General features: G+C 51.8%; 9 protein-coding genes across 9 annotated transcripts; 5 read left to right on the forward strand and 4 right to left on the reverse strand.

The window, feature by feature from the left end:
* Positions 1-51: 51 nt before the first annotated feature.
* Positions 52-997, forward strand: AYO20_09255 (hypothetical protein; the record flags this gene model as incomplete). Its single annotated transcript, XM_022647526.1, has 2 exons — positions 52-521; positions 571-997. The coding sequence occupies 2 exons, from the start codon at positions 52-54 to the stop codon at positions 995-997; spliced, it is 897 nt and encodes a 298-aa protein (XP_022496515.1).
* An 820-nt stretch (positions 998-1,817) lies between these two features.
* AYO20_09256 (hypothetical protein) lies at positions 1,818-2,854 on the forward strand (the record flags this gene model as incomplete). The annotated part of the gene is made up of 3 exons (XM_022647527.1): positions 1,818-1,890; positions 1,999-2,083; positions 2,293-2,854. 3 exons carry the CDS (start codon positions 1,818-1,820, stop codon positions 2,852-2,854), a joined length of 720 nt encoding a protein of 239 aa, XP_022496516.1.
* A 1,682-nt stretch (positions 2,855-4,536) lies between these two features.
* AYO20_09257 (hypothetical protein) lies at positions 4,537-5,700 on the reverse strand (the record flags this gene model as incomplete). The annotated part of the gene is made up of 3 exons (XM_022647528.1): positions 4,537-4,814; positions 4,868-5,474; positions 5,524-5,700. The coding sequence occupies 3 exons, from the start codon at positions 5,698-5,700 to the stop codon at positions 4,537-4,539; spliced, it is 1,062 nt and encodes a 353-aa protein (XP_022496517.1).
* Positions 5,701-6,660: 960 nt separating this feature from the next.
* AYO20_09258 (40S ribosomal protein S7) lies at positions 6,661-7,376 on the forward strand (the record flags this gene model as incomplete). The annotated part of the gene is made up of 2 exons (XM_022647529.1): positions 6,661-6,822; positions 6,891-7,376. The coding sequence occupies 2 exons, from the start codon at positions 6,661-6,663 to the stop codon at positions 7,374-7,376; spliced, it is 648 nt and encodes a 215-aa protein (XP_022496518.1).
* Positions 7,377-7,722: 346 nt separating this feature from the next.
* On the reverse strand, positions 7,723-8,796 carry AYO20_09259 (hypothetical protein; the record flags this gene model as incomplete). Its single annotated transcript, XM_022647530.1, has 1 exon — positions 7,723-8,796. One exon carries the CDS (start codon positions 8,794-8,796, stop codon positions 7,723-7,725), a length of 1,074 nt encoding a protein of 357 aa, XP_022496519.1.
* A 320-nt stretch (positions 8,797-9,116) lies between these two features.
* On the forward strand, positions 9,117-10,838 carry AYO20_09260 (hypothetical protein; the record flags this gene model as incomplete). Its single annotated transcript, XM_022647531.1, has 2 exons — positions 9,117-9,395; positions 9,465-10,838. The coding sequence occupies 2 exons, from the start codon at positions 9,117-9,119 to the stop codon at positions 10,836-10,838; spliced, it is 1,653 nt and encodes a 550-aa protein (XP_022496520.1).
* A 234-nt stretch (positions 10,839-11,072) lies between these two features.
* On the reverse strand, positions 11,073-11,648 carry AYO20_09261 (hypothetical protein; the record flags this gene model as incomplete). The annotated part of the gene is made up of 1 exon (XM_022647532.1): positions 11,073-11,648. One exon carries the CDS (start codon positions 11,646-11,648, stop codon positions 11,073-11,075), a length of 576 nt encoding a protein of 191 aa, XP_022496521.1.
* A 395-nt stretch (positions 11,649-12,043) lies between these two features.
* AYO20_09262 (hypothetical protein) lies at positions 12,044-13,232 on the reverse strand (the record flags this gene model as incomplete). The annotated part of the gene is made up of 4 exons (XM_022647533.1): positions 12,044-12,080; positions 12,131-12,271; positions 12,336-13,015; positions 13,080-13,232. The coding sequence occupies 4 exons, from the start codon at positions 13,230-13,232 to the stop codon at positions 12,044-12,046; spliced, it is 1,011 nt and encodes a 336-aa protein (XP_022496522.1).
* Positions 13,233-14,576: 1,344 nt separating this feature from the next.
* On the forward strand, positions 14,577-18,453 carry AYO20_09263 (hypothetical protein; the record flags this gene model as incomplete). Its single annotated transcript, XM_022647534.1, has 6 exons — positions 14,577-14,721; positions 14,770-16,764; positions 16,814-16,892; positions 16,944-17,146; positions 17,205-18,230; positions 18,302-18,453. The coding sequence occupies 6 exons, from the start codon at positions 14,577-14,579 to the stop codon at positions 18,451-18,453; spliced, it is 3,600 nt and encodes a 1,199-aa protein (XP_022496523.1).
* Positions 18,454-19,267: the final 814 nt, after the last annotated feature.

The following is a 19,267-nucleotide window of genomic DNA, read 5'->3' on the forward strand; positions in this document are numbered from 1 at the left end:
GAACGAGATTATTTTCCTACTTTCTACCTTGAAAAGCCTATACCAGACACAATGGAAGCAGCAAAGGCAGCCGTCCAGAAGATCACCGGTAACCGGGGCCACCACACCACGGTGGAAGAAGTGGTCAACCCAGCAGTCACTCATGAAACTGTCAAGCCTCACCGGCATGAGGAAGCCACCCAAGCCGTCGACCGCGAGGTGCATCAACATCACTACCACACCACGGTGCAGCCTCTAACCCACACCGAAAGACTCCCAGAGAAGCATCACCACAACATCTTGCCCGTCGAGCACCGGGAGTTTCACCATGACAACGAGTCCGAGACCAAGGAGAGGATTGCCACCGACCTAGGTCGTTTCAAGGACCACTCGACGACTCATGAGACTCACCACACTCAAGCCGCCGCACCGACCGTTACTGGAGAGCATGTCCATCATCATGTCCATGAAACCGTGGTGCCTGTCGTGCACAAGGAGACCATCCAGCCCGAGGTCGTGCACACCACCGTTCCCATTCACGAGTGAGTCCCCTCTCAGAGTGATTAGTGTTGTTGACTGACCCTTTTGAAGGACACACCATGCTGCAGCTCAACATCACGGACTTTCGGCACTGCCAATGAAGACCTTGGACGAATTTAAAAAGGTTGGCGGGTCTCTCACCGGCGGAAGCCATTCTGCGCATGAAGAGTATCAGGGTGCGCCGCGACCATATAATGACAAACTTTCTACGACGTTTGAGAAGCTAGAGGAAAAGTTCCATGGCACTTCTTCGAGCCCTACCACCAACAAGACTCATCGACCTACTGACTCTGGGGTGAGTGGTGTTGGCCACGAGCACGGTAACGCTGGTGCTCTGGGAAAAGAACACCACCACGTGGCCGGAAATGGACTTGATTCTGCCAATCGGCATGACGAGGGTGTCAAACCCAGTTTGGGCGACCGATTGAACCCTCGTGTAGACGCTGATCGGGATGGAAAAACTGGTTTGATGGATTAAGGTTGGGCGGATGGGTATCCAAGCGTGGAGTTTATTGTCTTGATGGACAGGACTATGGGAAATGAAACCTGAAAGGTTTGGATATGTATATAGCAACGAGCAATAGCCTGTATCGACTGGTATACGGTATTGTATCTGGGATTGGTATCTTTGCGAGGTATAAGCTCTAGCAAAGATTAATACCTATCTAATGTCTATACAAACAATAAAAGCTATACAAAGTCAACTTCATGTTTATATCAGCCGCACGAGAGACATATTTGGCGATCAGTAATCAACCGCTCAACCTTTGCCTATTCCTGCAAGATCGGGAATCTTTCCCTCTCTCTCCTCATCGTACGGCAGCCTCGGTTAATGGATGTTCTTCTCCTATTAGTTCGATCCCTCATTTGGAGGGGTATAGTTGGAAGTTTCCTGTTGGTCTACAAATCAAACAGCTCGAAAGAGTCGATGCGGGGAATGTTTTCTTAGGAGAGAAATCGTATCATCGGATCGGATTGGATTCGTCTTCGCGTTTAGGCACGAAGTCCTTTATTACGAGTACGTGATTTCGAATACGCTCTCGGTGCTCTCGGAGAAGGAACCGAGACGTGACATGGAAACATGGGGTGGAGAAATTCTTTCTTTGATAGGGCGCGGTTCTTGCTTTGAAATATATACATTACATGTACTGAGTACCTTTCTTGGGAGTCTATTCTATTGCGTTCTATTGAGGATTTCCTGATTTCCATTCTCCAACTCTTTCTACAACTCGGGTCTTCCTTTTCGTGAATTAAGCCAGGTTGCTCTCTTCTTCTCGTCACTAGTTACCGCCACGACCATGTCCGACGAAGTCATCCTCTACGATCTCCCCTCCAAGGGAGGTTTCTCTTGGAGTCTGAATCCGTGGAAAAGTATGTCTGCGCTGCCACTTCCCGCAAACCCTGAAACCCACCCCCAGCATGTTCTGTGATACCGCTGAGAAGGCATTGTCGATTCCTGTTGCTGACAACATGAGACAGCCCGTCTTGTGCTCAACTACAAGGGCATCCCGTACAAGACCGAGTGGATCGAATATCCGGATCTGAAGCCGACGTTTACAAAGTTGTAAGTCAAATCTGTGCCTGGCGCTCTCAGTTTAGAGGTGTGCATTCCGGGCATTGTTGCGAGGGTACTTTGCACTGGTCGGTGTCAGTGTTGCATATACTCGATACTCGACATCGCCTGATGCTTGACCTCATGCCCCAGCCCAAATGATGAAGAAAAGACCAAAAGAGAAACGAGAAAACGTCTACTCACTCAGTTGAAAATTCCAGTGGCATCCCTCCCAACACCAACCAACCATGGGAATACACCTCGCCGGCCGTCCGCCTCCCGTCGGGCGAGTACGTGATGGAGTCGCGCGCCATCGTCGATAAGCTCGAGAAGCTATACCCGTCGCCGCCATTGTACCTGGACTCGCCGTACCTGGCGCGGGTGGAGCAGCTCCTCCCCAAAGTGGCGACGGCGTTCCGCCCCATCTTCATGCCGGGGGTGCCTAAGACGTTTCTGAATCCACCGTCGCACGCGTACTTTGTGGCGTCGCGCGAGAAATCCGTCGGCATGACGCTGGACGAGTACGAGGCCAAGAACGCCGAGCAGGCCTGGAAGGACGTCGAGGCCCCGGTCAAGGAACTGGGCGAGCTCTACGCCGAGAACCCCGACGGGCCCTTCCTCTTGGGCAAGCAGCTCTCGTACGCCGACATCATGGTCCTGGGCTTCCTGCGCATGATTGACCGCTTGGGCCACAAGGAGAGGTTCCTCGCGCTCGAGGGCGGTGATAAGCTCAGGGCGTTGTATGAGGCCAGTGCGAAGTGGCTGGAGAGGGATTCTTACTGATGAAGGGATGCTCAGGGTGTTCCTCTCTGGGGAGGAGAGGAGGGAAGGGTGCTGAGAACATACATCTTGTGCATGTTCATGTATGTATCTGTGTGTGTGTGTGTGTGTGTGTCTATATCTGAATGAGTAAGTCAGGGAGTACCTAGCACCTTGCCATCCTAGGAGGTAATTATGGAACCAATTGACTGATATCCTCGTCCCTCATCCGCGGTGTCGACTGACTCCCCGTCATCACATCTAAACATTTAAAATAACTAAAGAAGATACCTCCAGTGTAGTACTCGGTATAGCATTATGGACTATGTACTATCTATGTATATACCCACTGACCTCCCCACTGACCTCTCCCCCGCCTTTTTACCAGAGAAAGCAATTCCATCACATTCTCAATGCAGGAATAGCCCCTCCCTTTTCTGCGTCCGACGCTAGTTACATAGCCTTGAAACCCCCCTGGTGGCCACCCTTGTCGACGCTGACCGCGGATAACAAATCGATAGAAATCGCTACAAATCGCGACAACGATGTAGTGAGGACGTGGGCAGGAGGGAAGGGAGTGCCTAAGGCATTAAGGAATTAGGGCACGACACTGATACCTCGCGTATGCATACCTCGTACTGCGTGCTACATACGAATACGATTAGAATACGAATTGAATACTACTGCATGCTCATGCACATGCCCATACCCATGCTCATTACGAACCCGTGCTCAGTGCTCAGTGCTCAGTGCTCAGTGCTCAGTGCTCAGTGCTCAGTGCTCATTACTCATGACTCATCAGCCCGTGGCGGGGTGGACAAAGTGTGATGAATGGTGAATGGTAAATGTTTTCATGCGCTGCTCTAAGGATTCCAAAAAACAACAACAAAAAACCCCTCCTCCGCGCGGCATGTCTAGGGCATAATATACCGAGCAAGTACATGTCCATACATACATAAAATAGGACAAGGGACAGAGGACGGAGACAGGGGGGACCAAACGGTGTGGGGGCCTCCATACGAGGACATAACGACGGCCGCATTCGCCGCGCGGGGTATGTGACCAGACCAGACCAGACCAGATGCAATACCCAATGGCCGATGCCGGTTTTCTGCGAGAGAGTGTGCTTGCTTATAAAGCCCAATACGGGTGCGACTAATGGGATAATAATACCCTGCACGAATACATGATGATGCGATGCAGGGAAGAGAAGAAAGGGGGGTTAACAAGGAAGGGGTGAGGGGGGACCTTTTCCCGAGGAGAGAAATGGTTAACTTTCCCTTTTTCAATCTCCCTCACTCTTTCGCCAATGGAAGAGGAGAGGCCGATACGACTTGGGTAAGGTCAAGGGCTCGAGAGCATACTAGTGTTGGGCGTGCATATACATGGCAATATCATGCGGTGTTGTGCAATATCCCTGTCGTGTCTTCGGTTAAGTAGACTCGTGAATGTCGCTTCTGGATATCTAGTAGATATTCCAGAAGGCTGGGGGCTTGCACAGGCATTGGGACTATAGGTATGTAATAGGTACGGATGTAACATACTAACGGGAGTGAGTGAATCACTTGCTAATCAACTTGGTACTCATTGGCTCCCAGACTTATCAACCGTGTGACTAGGTAAGTGGTCTCCCTGCGCATGTATGTATGCAGGTGGTTCTCATTAACATGGCTTGACCTGTTCTCGCATCAAGACCAAAAATTCGCTCAGAGCTGAATCACAACCTTGCCAAAGTTCTTCTGCTGCCACTGGTATTCGTAAGCCTCGTGCGCATCCTTGAAGCTAAACGTCTTCTCGTCCACCACCGGGTGAATGTTGTTCGCGTCAATGCATCGGTTCATCTCGATCAGTTGCGCCTTGGATCCTATCAAGATGCCCCGGATGATGCAGCCTGCAGACAGGGCCGCCAGCGTGCTGGGCACGTCCTCCGCCTTAGGGCCACCCAGGAATCCGATCACCGAAATCACGCCTTCGGGTTTGATAGCTAGGCAGGAAGTGTCAGAAGACGCCGGTATAGGCGACATGAGAAAAACACACCTTTGAGGGACTGAGCCATCGAGCCAGGCCCACCAACCTCAATAACATGGTCCACACCCACTTTACCGGGGGAAAGGCTCTTCGCCGTCTCCCCCCAGTTCGGGTCCGTCTTGTAGTTGATGACAATGTCGGCTCCCAGCTTTTCCAAACGCTTGGCCTTCTCCTCTGACGAGGTTGTCGCAATGACCGTCGCCCCAGAAGCTTTGGCGAACTGAAGGGCCGAAAGCGACACACCGCCTGTTCCCTGAGTGAGAACCACGTCTCCAGGTTTCAAGGCTCGAGACTGAAGGCCAAAAAGGGCATTCCACGACGTGAGGGGCGCACAAGTCAAGGTCCCCGCCTCAGTTGGAGTAAGATTGGACGGTGCATGCACGAGACCCGAAGCTGGGAAGACGGCATACTTGCGTAGACACCCATGGGCAGTGCCGCCCAAGGTCGTGCTCATCATGTCCGCCGTAACAGGTCCATATTGGTGCGCTTGGGTGAACTGGGTGACCACCTTGTCACCTTCTCCGAACTGCGTGACTTTGGAGCCCACAGCTAGGATTTTGCCTGCACCATCCGAGGCCGCAACACAAGGGATGTTGAGCGGCAATGGATAGAGGCCCTGTATATCATGTCTCAATTTCGGGTCTCGTAGAGGTAATGTGCTTTACCTTTGGGATGATCAGGTCTCGATAGTTTAGAGAAACTGCTTGAATCTGGACCAAGCAATCGTTCTCGCCCAGTTCTTGGACAGGGTAGTCCTCGACATATTTGAGATTTCCCCACCCTGGTGTGTCGGCTTTAGTGGATTCAATGATCCAGGCAGGGGTAGTCTTGGGAAGGGACATGTTGGATGTGGTTTGGTGGAAGTATTTCACAGAGCAGCACAGGGAATTTGAGAGATGACAAGACCGTATAAAATAGGTTTAAGGTCGAGGTTGATGTTTGAGGAGACTACAGGAAAGCCACATGCAAACCTGGGACCTATATATGAAGTCACGCAAGTCGTTTTACATACCTTTTATATGCTCCACTTGCACCAAACCTCAATGACCAAGGCAGCTGCTTATCTCCGGACAGAAGGGGTATGAATGGTTGGATGTTCGGTAGAGCTCGGGATACCAGCTAAGTCGCTTAGGGTCTGCTCATTGCCTAAACGGTGGGGTTAAATCGTCCGTCGTCTCTGTCGGATGAATTTCCTAATGTCGTGGTAATATTGACGTTTCCGTGTCCAGCGCAACGCTGCTTGGAAACTTATGGGGCTAAGGCCATATCTGCATGACAAACCCAAGCCGTGTCATGAAATCGTTCTCTGGGCCCTCTGGCCCTCAAACTCCGCCGAGCACAAGGCGTTCCGTAGAAGCTCCATGTTTCTCCAAAGGGCAGAGCGTGTCGGCGTTGTCGCTAGTGGAGTTAATCGATATCTAAAAGAGGATTCAGAATTTATCAGTAGACGAAAGAGACAGGTTTAAACTCCATGATTTATAAGGTGTGGCAATCTGGTCGTTGATAGTCGTGAGGTGGTGGTAGTTTTTGGGTTGTGGTTGCAGCAGAAGTGAGTACGGCAAAGCATAATGCATGAAACGCAGGACATACGGTGAGATATTTCTCCCACAAACGTTCTTCCCTTTCGGAGTTTAGGGCAACGCACGAAAATCTTGGCGAATTCCCAGAAATTGCGGATTGAGAGCCCCGATCACTGTCCACACACACACACCGCAAGGCTTTCAACCACTGCCACCACCAACCTTCAAACCTCTGGGACAACTACAGATTGCGAATCACTTGACACCTCTCAAGTCGCAATCATGTCTCAACCTGCCCTCAACAAGATCGCCCACAACAGCCCCTCGAGGCAACATCCCTCCGAGTTGGAAACGAGCATCGCAACCGCTCTCTATGAACTCGAGACCAACATCCCAGACCTCAAGGTCGCTTTGAGACCGCTCCAGTTTGTCTCTGCTCGCGAGGTATGAGTGCCTGTGTATCCTACGGGAATTTACCCTGCTACAAAGTCCTGGAGACCTGGAGATAAAAGACATCAAAAGCTAACGAGATTTTTCTCTGCGTTCAGCTCGAAGTTGGCCACGGCAAGCGCGCTATCGTCGTCTTCGTCCCCGTCCCCCTGCTCGCAGGCTTCCACAAGGTCCAACAACGTCTGACCCGTGAACTCGAGAAGAAATTCTCTGACCGCCACGTCTTGATCCTCGCCTCGCGCCGCATCCTTCCCCGCCCCAAGCGCTCCAACCGCTCTCGCACCAGCCAGACCCAGAAGCGTCCCCGAAGCCGCACTCTGACTGCCGTCCACGACGCCATCCTCGCCGATGTGGTCTACCCCGTTGAAATTGTGGGCAAGAGATTGAGGACCAAGGAGGACGGAAGCAAGGTGTTGAAGGTCATTCTGGATGAGAAGGAGCGGGGTGGTGTGGATTACAGACTCGACACCTACTCCGAGGTGTACCGAAAATTGACTGGGCGGGTTTGCGGTTTCGAGTTCCCCATGAGCAGCGCCACCGACTTCTAGACGACATGTGGTGTGTAGCAAGATCGGAAAAATGCAGGACGGGCTGGGTGACATGTCTATGATATGAGAGAGACTAGAGTACGCAGATGCCTTGCGGGCGGAGGTCAGCCAGTCTATTTCAACCCTCCCTATGAAGTCTCGTTGTATGGGTGAAACGGATCTCTGCGGTATGCTACAGGGAGCATTGTGGCTTGGTTCGAGCCAAAAATGGAGTGCCTTTCAAATGAGGATTGAAGCCTGAAGCAAACTGCCTAGCAGACATTTTTCAAGCGGCGATTAGACGACAAAATATTGGTTCAAACTACCCATGTGCCCTTTTTTCGTTGACTTTTGTACAGCATTACTGCTACGTGAATTCTCCCCCACCTAGTATGTCCTTCATGTTGACATTTCCACTCCCTCTTTCCAGAGGCTGTGGTTGTCCTTTACTAGCCTTCCACCCAATCATGTAGATCACTCTAAAGGTAGCCGGTATCCTGTCTTTTTCGTCCTCTTTACAATGCAATTCCCTGTATATGGCTTCATTTGCCAGCAACACATCCCGGCTGATAGGACCGCCCATAGATTTGAGGATCGCATTTCCTTCGCCCATGGCTTGGATATCCGTCATCAAGGCGAATGTGTCGGGATATTCGACTATTATATCGTCGACATCGACCGTCAGAAGTTTGAATCCAGCTCGACCGAGCAGGTTCCCCACGTCTCTGACATCTGCTAAAGGTGATATATGCGGCGAAACGCCGCCATGGCGCTCTAGGTCGGCTAGTTGTAGCGACGAGCGCAATTCAAAGAGGGTGTCTCCGCCGAACATAGCTGCCAGGAAGGGGGCATCGGGTTTGAGAATGTTGTTTATGCTTGATAACACCGAGGGGAGGTCGTTTATCCAATGGAGGGACAAAGAAGAGAGAACAGCATCGAAAGTGTTGGCTTCATAAGGAAGAGTCTCAAGCGAAGGGAGGACTTCTTGAGTGATTGGAACTGCGGGTTCAGGGAGTGAATCGTCGCGATGAAGGGCGGTGGGAGAGGTGTCCGCGCAGGTGAGGTGTTCTATCCGGTCCGAGAGCGGAATCTTGGCCTCTGCAGCTCCTTCTGGCAGTTCTGGCGCAATCAGAGGCGGCTTAGAGAGCGCTCGTGCAATGTTGCAGCTATTGGCACCCAAGTCGAGTACATGGGGAAACCGGCGATTGATGTCGAGTAGACGGTCGACTAGTCGCTGGGCCACCTCGTCCTTCAGATAATCGACATTGCGGCTGTATTCTGCATTTGCTGCCGCCCGTTCTTTCTGAAGGTACTTCACGTTCTCATTGAAGACCTGAAGAGTTGGCCCCCCCGGCGACTGTATAGCGTAAGGCCTGCGGAAGCAAGGACGCCGTCGTAGAGCTGAAGTAGGAAGCCACGGCCGTAGCGCTGGAGGCTTCATTGTGGGATATCCTGGTAGAATAGCCCAGATCACCAGTTAAGTTGACATTGGGGAGTGATAATATCGTTCGTTCTTGTCCTGGTTCATCTGCGGCATGATGTCAATATCTGCGCCCATTGTGCATCGTAGCGGGAAGGTCAGCCGCGACCGCGTCCGACCGCGTCCATTTGGACAGCAAGACAAGGCCTCGAATTAAGGGACGGAGAGAAGGTAAGTCAATGATCTTTATCATTCGAAACAGAGCTTATTGTCGCAGAATGATATGCTCTCACATGAAGTTGTGGCAGCTTTGAGCGCAGAACGGGACCTAAACCTGCACCATGACAACAACATTCCCTTACACTTTCGTCTCTTGCCCCTGTTCAGATGCATCCAATAGAGCCTTGAAGTCGAAGCGATCCTCCCGCGATGTCGACTTTGAGGGAGTCCAAGACGGTGAAGAGACCTTTGATCCGCGACATCCACGTTCTGCCTTCTCGCTGTTTCCTCCTGAGCACTTGTTGTACTGCGAAGAATGCCACGAGATCAAATGCCCTCGTTGCGTGACCGAGGAGATCAATGCGACCTACTGTCCAGACTGCCTCTTTGAGAGTCCCAGGGTAATGGTTAGGGGTGAAGGGAATAGATGTCCTCGAAACTGCTTTCATTGCCCTATATGCACGTCCCAGATGATCACCACTTCCATTGGCGACCCAAAAGACGGACCATTTATCCTCAACTGCAACTATTGCATGTGGAGCACCCTCGATGTTGGTATCAAGCTTGATAAACCGACCGGAGTCCGTGGCCAGCTTGATGAACTTGCAAATGGAGGCAAACGCAGGCCTTCGACCTTGAAATCACCACCATACCATGATGAGCCCGCACGCAAATCATCGCTTTCGCGGCAGCCTTTATTGCCGGAAGAAATAGGAGAGGCCGTGGAGGCCAAAGAGCCAACCGAGTCACAGCCATCTCTGGATTCAACGGCGAGGTTCAACGCCCTGAAGACGTTCTACAAGGACCAAATCGCCGAATCTTCAGCAATGGATGCGGGCTTTCCCACTTCGGCGTTGGACATGGCCTACTCGTCCCCATCGTCACTCCAACGTATCATGAACATCTATACCAACAGAGAGAACTCGCTTAAACGGGCTCGACAGAAGCTTACGATCATGCGAGAGGCTCGCGCGGTGGGCGAAGGGCTCAAACTGTATGACCCACAAAGTGCTACACCTTGCGAATACGACGAGACCACAACCATGGCACAAAGAACCTCTCAAAACCCTTCCTTTATTGGCAATCCTCGAGCGCGCACAGTCTCAGATCTCAGACCGATGCCCACACTTATGCGTACCAAACGATCCAAGCGCTGTGCGACCTGCAAACACATCCTCACTCGACCCGAGCTGAAGATATCGTCTGCACGATACCGCATCAAGTTAATCGCGCTCAGCTATATCCCCTTTGTGACCATAAAGCCGTTGCCAGTTCCGGGTGGCTTGTCTCCTCCTGGACCAGATGGAAGTGACATTATCCTTGCCGCCGGTAAGCCTGTCCAGTTTATCATGACACTGCGCAATCCGCTGTTTGACGACGTCAATGTCAGCTTGGGAAGCCCCAGTGTGACGCCTGGAAAGCATGGACATCGGGTCACCATATTGTGTCCCCAGTTTCAGATCGGGAAGAATAGCGATGCCTGGGACGACGCACTCAACAAACCTCCAACCCAGGCGGTGGGCGGTGCCAATACCGCAGGCGGAGAACAAATCGCAGGCAAATTGTACGACCAGGGTCGGAACTGGGCGAGCGTGGTAATTGAGATTATTCCCGCAAGCATATTGAGAGGCGTTAGCGAGGATCTAGACGGGGATGAGGATGTCATTGAAATCCCTATTAGAGTCAGGCTGGAATGGACCGTCACTGAGGACGAGAGTGCGGGCATTGTGGAAAGAAGGAAACGCGACAGGGACAAGGTACTTGAAGACGGAGAGGACGCGGATGATGGGAAGAGAGAGTTGAGTTACTGGATGGTCCTTGGTATTGGGAGAGTTGACTGTTGATGATAAAATCCTCTGTGGATAGCGACCAGGTCTCGAAGAGATATCCTGTCCTGGAATGATTCGAACTTTGCGGCCAATATCCATTGTGTTGAGCACCGTGCCATTCGTCTATCTTTGCGGTCTGCCCAGGGGTGTGTTTGCATTTCAACGTGCCACCGGCCAATACGGCAGGTCCATAACATCCTCCAAATTGGAGGAGAGTGTAGAAGGGTAAACCCGCTTGTTGACATGTATTTATACCGTCCGTCGATCAGACATGACCCTCACAATCCCGCCCACGCCCACTACCTCCGTCAGCTTCTCATGCCAGCTCAGCAGCACGCTCATGACCTGACCACCTCCGCCTTCACCAAAGTTCCGCGATTGAATTTGACTGAACCCCGTCCCGGTCACCTGCGGACTCACTCCTTTGCTGCTACCGGTGCTGCTCCCACTGGCCATGCCCTTGTATATGTACTTCATCAGGGTATCTCCCAGCGCCGCGCCGCCCGGCTGTTTCAGCATCTCCGTCAATATCCGACTGACATCGCTCTGCCTGATGCCTTGCAGCACCTCCAAGACGGTGGTGAGGTGGACTTGCTTTGCGCCCTCGTCGCCTGCCAGAGGGGCGGTTTCCAGCGCCGACTGTAGAGCACCCAGGCTGTCCCCGGCCCGCAGGAGTTGCCGGACCTGTTGGCCTAGCTGTGCTGACTCGGAGGATGTGGAGGGTGCGGGTAGGTTGGATGGTAGGAGGGTGGAAAGGGGAAAGTTCAACGCAGAGTCCGGGTCGTAGGCGTCGACGTTTATCGTGCGCCAGTTTATGTTGGCCATCGTTGGAGGGGACGGGTGCAGTCCTGTTGCTTATGCCTGGTTGTTGGCGGGGGAGTGGTGCGGACTGGGATAATGTCGACGGCTGTAAACCTGAGAAGACGGGAACGAAGTACGATTTCTCAGATTGTGGCGTCGATGGTTATGCTTCAGGTCTAACGAAGTTACAGGAAGAAATCGTAGTGTAGTTGTGTGGCCGAGAAATTCAATGCAGGATGCTCTCAAGCAGCAATGCGGGACGAGATACTTGTGAATTGCCCGCTGAGGTTACATAATACATGCCAAGACATTCCAAGGCTGAGCTGCAGCCTTGCGCTATACGAGATTCTTAGTCCTGACTGCTTGCAATACCCAACTCTGTCTCGCGCTACAGAGTTGGTCTCTCATTCCAATGCTTCTCACGCCTTTACGGCCTGTGGCAAGGCCTGGTTGAAACTGTCAATAGTCAGTATGGTCCCTAGGATTTTGTGATTCACAAGTCGTACAATACGAAGCCTGGTCTTTCATCTTGTCCCGCCTTGTTAAGACCCCAGGCCTCAGAACTGTCGTCATGCACTGTGGTCCTCCTCAGATCTCTTCGGTATTTCCCCGCGAAAGAACCGCCTTCGGCACGATGCATAACACAGCTGTATTTCGAATCAGCGTTTGCTGCGGCTTAGATGATGTCAAGGGGTAAATGATTGGGCTTACGTGTTATCCCAGATGACCATGTCACCAGGATCGTTCCATGGAATACTGAGGGTATACTTGTCCTGCGTGGCGTGCGCCATAAGCTTGTCCATAAGCTCCTTCGATTTCTCCGGTGATACATCCACGATGTGGTCCATATGGGCGGCAATGTACAAATTCATTCGACCTGACGGTTCATGCTTCTGCACGATACGATGCTTGTGCATCGGAAAATTGTTCACATCGACATCTTTGAAGTATTCCGGTGCCGCCTTCTTGCGTGACGAATAGAGGGAATGGGCACCGATATAATTCTTCTCTAGAAGCTCTGCCTTCAACTCAGGATCCAGTTCATCAAATGCCGTCCGCGTATCAGCAAATCCGGTATGGCCTCCTGTATTTGGTGGTGGCAGTTCGTGAGCTTTCAAGATCGAGTATGACGCCCTCCGGGGGTTGAACGACGAATCAACGTGATATAGGGCGTTACCCTTGTTGTATTGTGCGCGGGGACTATCTGGTGACAGAACAGTGTTCGTATCGGGGTCGATGTTGCCGGCGTCAAAAAGCTCATAGTATTCATATCGTGGCTTTCTCCCGTTGGTCATGTACGGCCTGATATCGTCCAACTCCCCGAACCGGCGAGAAAACTCAACGTGCCCTTTATCGTCAAGCCCGGTCTTTCGGAACACAATCACTCCATACTACGAAGCAGTCAGAGTCTTGTAAGTCGCGGCAAGGCAAAAGGCCTCTATCTCAGGGGTTTACCTTTGCAGAAGCAGCCAGGATCTCGCTGAACACGTCGTCCGGAATTGGCTTGGAGAAATCAACACCTTCAATCTCGGCCGCGAATGTTGGATGCAGCTTCTTGATCTGGATCTTCTTGAATTCGGTGTCTGGAGTTAGGAGAAGGCCGGGCATCGTGGCGACAAAGAAAGATTCCGAATTGCAAGCTTCACTGTCGATTCGTGGTGAGGAGCAGTTCAATGGGGTTCAAGGGGGCTACAACGAGCTGGCACCGGGCAGGCCGTCATTTTGTCTTATATCTTGTCGATCAGGACTGTCACATTGCAGAGCAGACTTCGGCAATTCTCCGTTCATTTTCGATACATCTGCCGAAGCCCCATGTCCACTTCTCATGACTTCTCGAGACGGTCAGCCTTGGGGTTCCCCACAGAAGACGCTGGACAAAGTGTGCGGGGAAAGATGGGAAGATCCATCGTTTCAAATGGAGGCAATGGAGAAGTGATACTCGGTACACCGAGACACCTCCTCCCAACACCCACGAAAGCCATACCGGGCCTGGCATGCTCGGGGAAGTCCGACCCTGCCAGTGTACTCCATACATAGCCACAGGATGGCCAGCCTTGGTGGGTTGAAGTGACTCGTGATCACCTGCTGCTGATTTCCGCATATGCTTCTAGCTTGGGCAATCGGATACCATTTCGGATACCGGACCTCTGACGACTGCTCTGGTATGGCCTCGGCCTTTCGTGCACCTGGGTGTGCTCTCTGTCATGCCGGTCGACGTGCATGTTTCCCTGTGGCCAACACTCTACCATAACTCCTCTCGACCAGATGTTAGAGAGGGTGGACGACGGTCTGCATTCGATGGGGACGACGCCACGACATATGGGAATCGTTCGGAACACAGAGACAAAGTTCGCACTATCGACATCATTAGTGACCAGGAAAATGATGTTAACAGTTCCCCCGGGACGAGACCGAGATTACTCAATTTGAGACATCCCTGGGATATGTTGTTCATATTCCCAACAGACAAGAATGGCCTTGGTGAGTTTGAGAGTTGAAGTTACTGGCAGCACAAGACCGAGATAAAGATCAAGTCAAGTCACCCGGAACAATTCTCATCAAGATAGGAACTTTGATGGTCGTGAAAATCTTCACCAGATGTTTCAAGCGGCAGCAAACTTGGACTCTACTCAGAGTGAAAACAACTACCTGGACAAGATAAGTGACCATTTCCAGAATCCTCACTGGTAGGTTTGTCTCTCTCGCGTCTTCACTACAACGTCACCACCAAGATTCTGCACTTCTGTGTCGTTACTTGTTTTCTCAGTGACATGCCGTGAATTTTGCACAAGCAGTGAAGATGGACTGTCGGCCTGCCGCATATATATCCTACAACATTCTTGAATTTAACCTTACAATCCTTTGTCTCTCTTACGTGGTTGGTGAGCTTTGAAGATCGACACTTGTCAGTCAGATTCTCAGACCGGTACAAATACTTGGTCGCGCGCTGTCATGGCGCCTCTTATCAATTTCGTTCTGCTCGGGTTTGTCGCGAGTCTGAGCAACTCTGTTCACGCGGCGCAGCCTGGATCGAACATCAAGCGCGTCGATTTGGCAGGTGACTGTCCTACATGCAACAATGAACCCCCTCATTTTGGTACGTCTTCCCATTCTTTTCAAAGTCGTCCATTAATGTTGTGACCAGGTCCGCACCCTTGGGGAGATTGGAGCGTTACCACCACCTCAACAAGCAGTTCTTCCGTTGCTGTTTCAACTCCTTCCTCAAAGCCTACTTATGGCGGTATCGACACCTCGTCAGTGCCTTTGGATCAGTCGTCCATGAGTGGCTTTGGTTCTAGCACGTCTGTCTCGCAGAGTTCTTCCACCTTCACCCTGTCATCTTCGACCTCACCTTCCTCCTCGTCGGACTCGTCTTCGACTGGCTCGACAAGTACAGGATTCACTCCATCTGGCAATATGTCTTCTTCAACGTCGGAGCCTTCTAGTATACAATCAATCAGCAGTGCTCTCTCTATGTCAAGCGAGTCTCTGTCCAGTGTCTCGACGAATGGAACATCCGATACTCAGGCAGCCTCAGTATTCTCTTCCACTGCCGGCTCTGCCTCTCAAGACTCATTGTCTGTCGTCTCTCAGTCAACTCAATATGAATCTCAGGCTACAATGTCTGTGATGAGCGCATCAAACTTTTCGCAACCTGTTGCACAATCAAGCACAAGTGAGCCCTTTTTCGCCAACAGCACCTCGAGCGTTGTTCCCCCTGTTGCAGATAACGGTACATCGACTATGGTTCCACCTTCACCCGCCGAGGGCACATCAAGTATGGCTCCATCTGTCCCTGCAAACAACACCTCGAACGCGATTCCACCTGTTCCAGGTATCGATACTTCGACTGTGGTTCCACCTTTACCTGCTAATGATACATCGACGATGGCTTCATCTGTCCCTTCAGACAGCACATCGACCATGGTTCCACCTTTATCCGCTGATGGTACATCGAGCACGACTCCACCTGTCCCTTCAGACAGTACATTGACCATGTTTCCGCCTTTCCCTGCTAATGGAACGTCGAGCATCGTTCCATCCATGTCCAGCGATAGCAGCCCGTCTGGAAGTACACTGGCTGGAAGTACACTGTCAGCACAAGGACCAGACACCAATATGAGCTTATCGACTGTGAATTCAGTCCCTTTTGCTTTGACTTCAAACGTCACTGCTGCCTCTGAAATCACGACTTCATTCACCAGTACGATTGATCTAAGTTCGACGACATTCGTGACCGTTATCCGAACTACAATCAGCATTGTGCAGGTTTCTTCAACAACACAGGATACTGGTTCCAGTGCTGTGCCCGTGATTCCTGAGTCGTCAGATTCTGGAGCATCTGTATCTGAGTCAAGCTTCTCTGCAGGAGAAACAAATTCAACTTCACTCAGCAACGGCTCTTCTTCCAGCACTATCGCTAGTTCAGCAGCCGTATCTGGGTCAAGCCCATCATCTAGTGGCACGGTCACCCTTATTCCGGGCATCACAATGACTCCTCCCGCGGTTACCTCTGCATCCGCCCTTCCCATGCTGTCCCTGACTGGCGACATGCCATGTTCCTATTCTTACTCAGCCAATCAATCCGCACCAAGCACTTACAATCTTCCTCCATGGTGCTGGCCCTGGCCTGTCGCGGAGAGCACCACGGTGATGTCGGGGGCAATCGTCGCGGCAAGTACAGAGAACTGCGTCTGCCCGTACTGTTGGCTTGCAGACCCGCTGTGTTACGCCCAAACGCCAACGGGATCAAGCTGTGCGGATGGCTGGATTTGCTCCGTGACTACTTCTGCTGGTTCATCAGGCGTTGTGCACTCGCTCCCTAGTGGCTTCACCTCCGATACCATAACACCAGAACCGTGGAGCATTATTACCGAGCGGGGCGTGTCCAGAACAAGCGGCAGTAGCAGTACTACGGACGTCACATGGAGTGCTACGCTTTCACAGAGCACTCGAAGCATCGAGGGTGGCTACATTGTCTTTCCGTTCTGGTCCTGGAGTTGTGACGGCCCTCTGTGCCAGGGTGATTGTGGAGATGTCCTCGACTGGGCGGCGGCCATGGCTAGTTGCATTTTCGGGTTGGGATGTCAGAGACCGTGCAGTGATCATGGGTCGAATGGATTTCCATTGCCACCGGTGCGTATTCCAAATCTCAACCTGTGTCTTTCTTGTGAGACTAATTGATGCAGATTCCCGTTCTTCCTCCAGTCCCTCCTGCGCCTGTGGCATCTATGACCTTGCCTACGACCAGTTGTTCAGCGGCGCCTTGTACTGACAACAACAACCCTTCTGCAAGTCTATCATCTACGCCGACCACAGATTCTCCAAGCTCGTCGGATACCTCAAGATCGTCCAGCTCATCGAGCTCGTCCAGCTCCTGCTCGTCCACGGCATTCTCTTCCTGCCTCGACATTTGCTCGACATTGACCTCGAATGGTACAGCCTCTGGCACTCAATCGTGCACTCGGTCATGCACGACTGTTACACAGTGCTCTGGGACCGACACGTTCACGACCACCACTGTCAGCACCTCAACGACGGCTCCAGCCTGCACTGTCAGTCCCTGGTGGAATGACCCAGCGATATCTGCTCAGATTGCCTCGTGGATAACTCAGTTTCCACCGATCCCTGACAACGCAACGACGATATTCAGTACTTTCAGCTTCTCGTCAAACACCACGCAGACCATGGGCAACACCACTTCGAGGACTATCACGAGCACGTCGCATTCGACATCCTTGACATCTCATAGTTCGACCATCTCTAGCCCTCCTATCACAACGCCGACCCTTCCAAGCAGCCTGCGGGATTTCACAGTGTTAGTGACCGATGACGACGGCGATGTATTTAGCGAAGTCTACTCAGGAGGTGTAATGGTTTCTTCTACAATAGTCTCGTCGAGGCTACTTCCCACATTGGGCCCAAGTGGACCCTGGACGTTTGGCTCCTCTGGGGTCTCTTTGGTGAGCAGAACCACTTCGACTTCCCCGATCTCTGCTGGGACCGGAGCACATCCAACCCTCACAAGTATAGCCAGAAGCTACAGCGAGGTCTCGATCTTCACCTGTGACGGAGAGGCTGCGTTTGGTAGTGCAAGCTGTACAGATTCGTGGGGCCTCAAGACTGTGTCAACCACTGTTCTGAATGCAGACGAGCAGACTTCGTATTGTGCCCACTGGACTGCCTTCACCACCACTACAAGCCCGGCCAAGGCCGGGGTTGTGAACTGTGCTACCCCTGTCAGCGGGCAAGCCACAAGTACGGTCGCAACCGTCTGGAACTCGGGTCTCCCTTTCTCGCCATTCCAGTTGGACAAGGGTCCCATTAGGAAGTTTTGCAAGAGCCTGGTGGATCGCGACATCGTTCTTTACCAGGGACTTTCATTTGCCGCCACATCGAGCTCAGAGGTGGTGTCCCCAGGTGAATGTGATTTATTTCCATCGAACGGGGACTCGGCGTTCGACTATGATCTGACCATCGGTCTCGCTTTCGACTACAATGGGTGTCCTTCGCCGACAGGCACGCCACTGGTCAACGGTGTCTCAATGAAGAAATATGGCCAGGACAAATGCGTCTCGACGTTCTGGAATCACATCACCAAAGAATGTAAGTTCGCTCGGCCCCCCAAAGACTGACTTATGTGAGGATGTTTTTTTTTTTTTACTAACCATCAACAGGTGATTTCTCAAATTCGGAAGCGAAGAAGAGAGGCCTCGGCCAGTGGACCAGGGTTGGTGGAATGTATTGGGCGGACTGCATGCGGTGGACGCTCATTGCTGCAAGGAAAGATCTGTCGCCGCCAGACACTGTTGATGGAGATTTGCAGTGATTCAGCCCGGGTGGATTGTATTTTCTTTTTCTCCTGCCTTGTTCCTGTTTCGACACGATATCGACATTAAGGGGGGGTGGTAGGCGAGCTGGCTACAGAAGACTGAGCGCTGGTCTTACTTGGGCGATGTGAGGCTTTGGATGGACACTGCTTTGCTTTGCCGGACCGCGAATAAAGCCTGATGATCACCCTGGATAGACCTCCCTTGCATTGATTGACCCTTTCAACCTCTTTAGTATCCAACCTTCCTAGAGCCATGCATGCTAGACCAACCATCACCATCACAGTTAACGCAATGATCCATCTTCTGCCCATTCCACATAGAACACCCCTCCGCTCCTCACCAGGAAGCGGTCTCTAGTTATAAACTCTCCATCCAATTCTCCATGTCCTGCCTGCCGCGCATGCATACGTCGGCCTTTGCGCCTTGTTCCTCTTTTCTCCATGGAATGCACGTTGCTGGCCGACAATTAATTTACCGTCCACACCACATTCCTGAACCCCTTGATCCAGGTGCCAGTGCCAGGGTAGGTACCATACACATACACATGTACATACATACATACATACCCGCATACGTGCATTCATATACGTGCATTCATATACATGCCTGCATACATACCTGCATACCTCGACAACAAAGGTTTCTCTCGGAAAGTCTGCTTGATTTATTGTTGCGATCCAACTCATTTTTTTTGTGGATTGTACCAGTAACACTGCATGGTGCCTCGTGCCTCGTGAGACCTGATATCAGAAGTGTTTCGATATACAATGGTCTCTTTGAGTAGGAGCGCCGTACTGAGCCGAGAGTGAG

This window comes from Fonsecaea nubica (assembly GCF_001646965.1).
Source record: "Fonsecaea nubica strain CBS 269.64 chromosome Unknown Scaff83, whole genome shotgun sequence".
In the NCBI taxonomy this organism is placed as follows: domain Eukaryota; kingdom Fungi; phylum Ascomycota; class Eurotiomycetes; order Chaetothyriales; family Herpotrichiellaceae; genus Fonsecaea; species Fonsecaea nubica.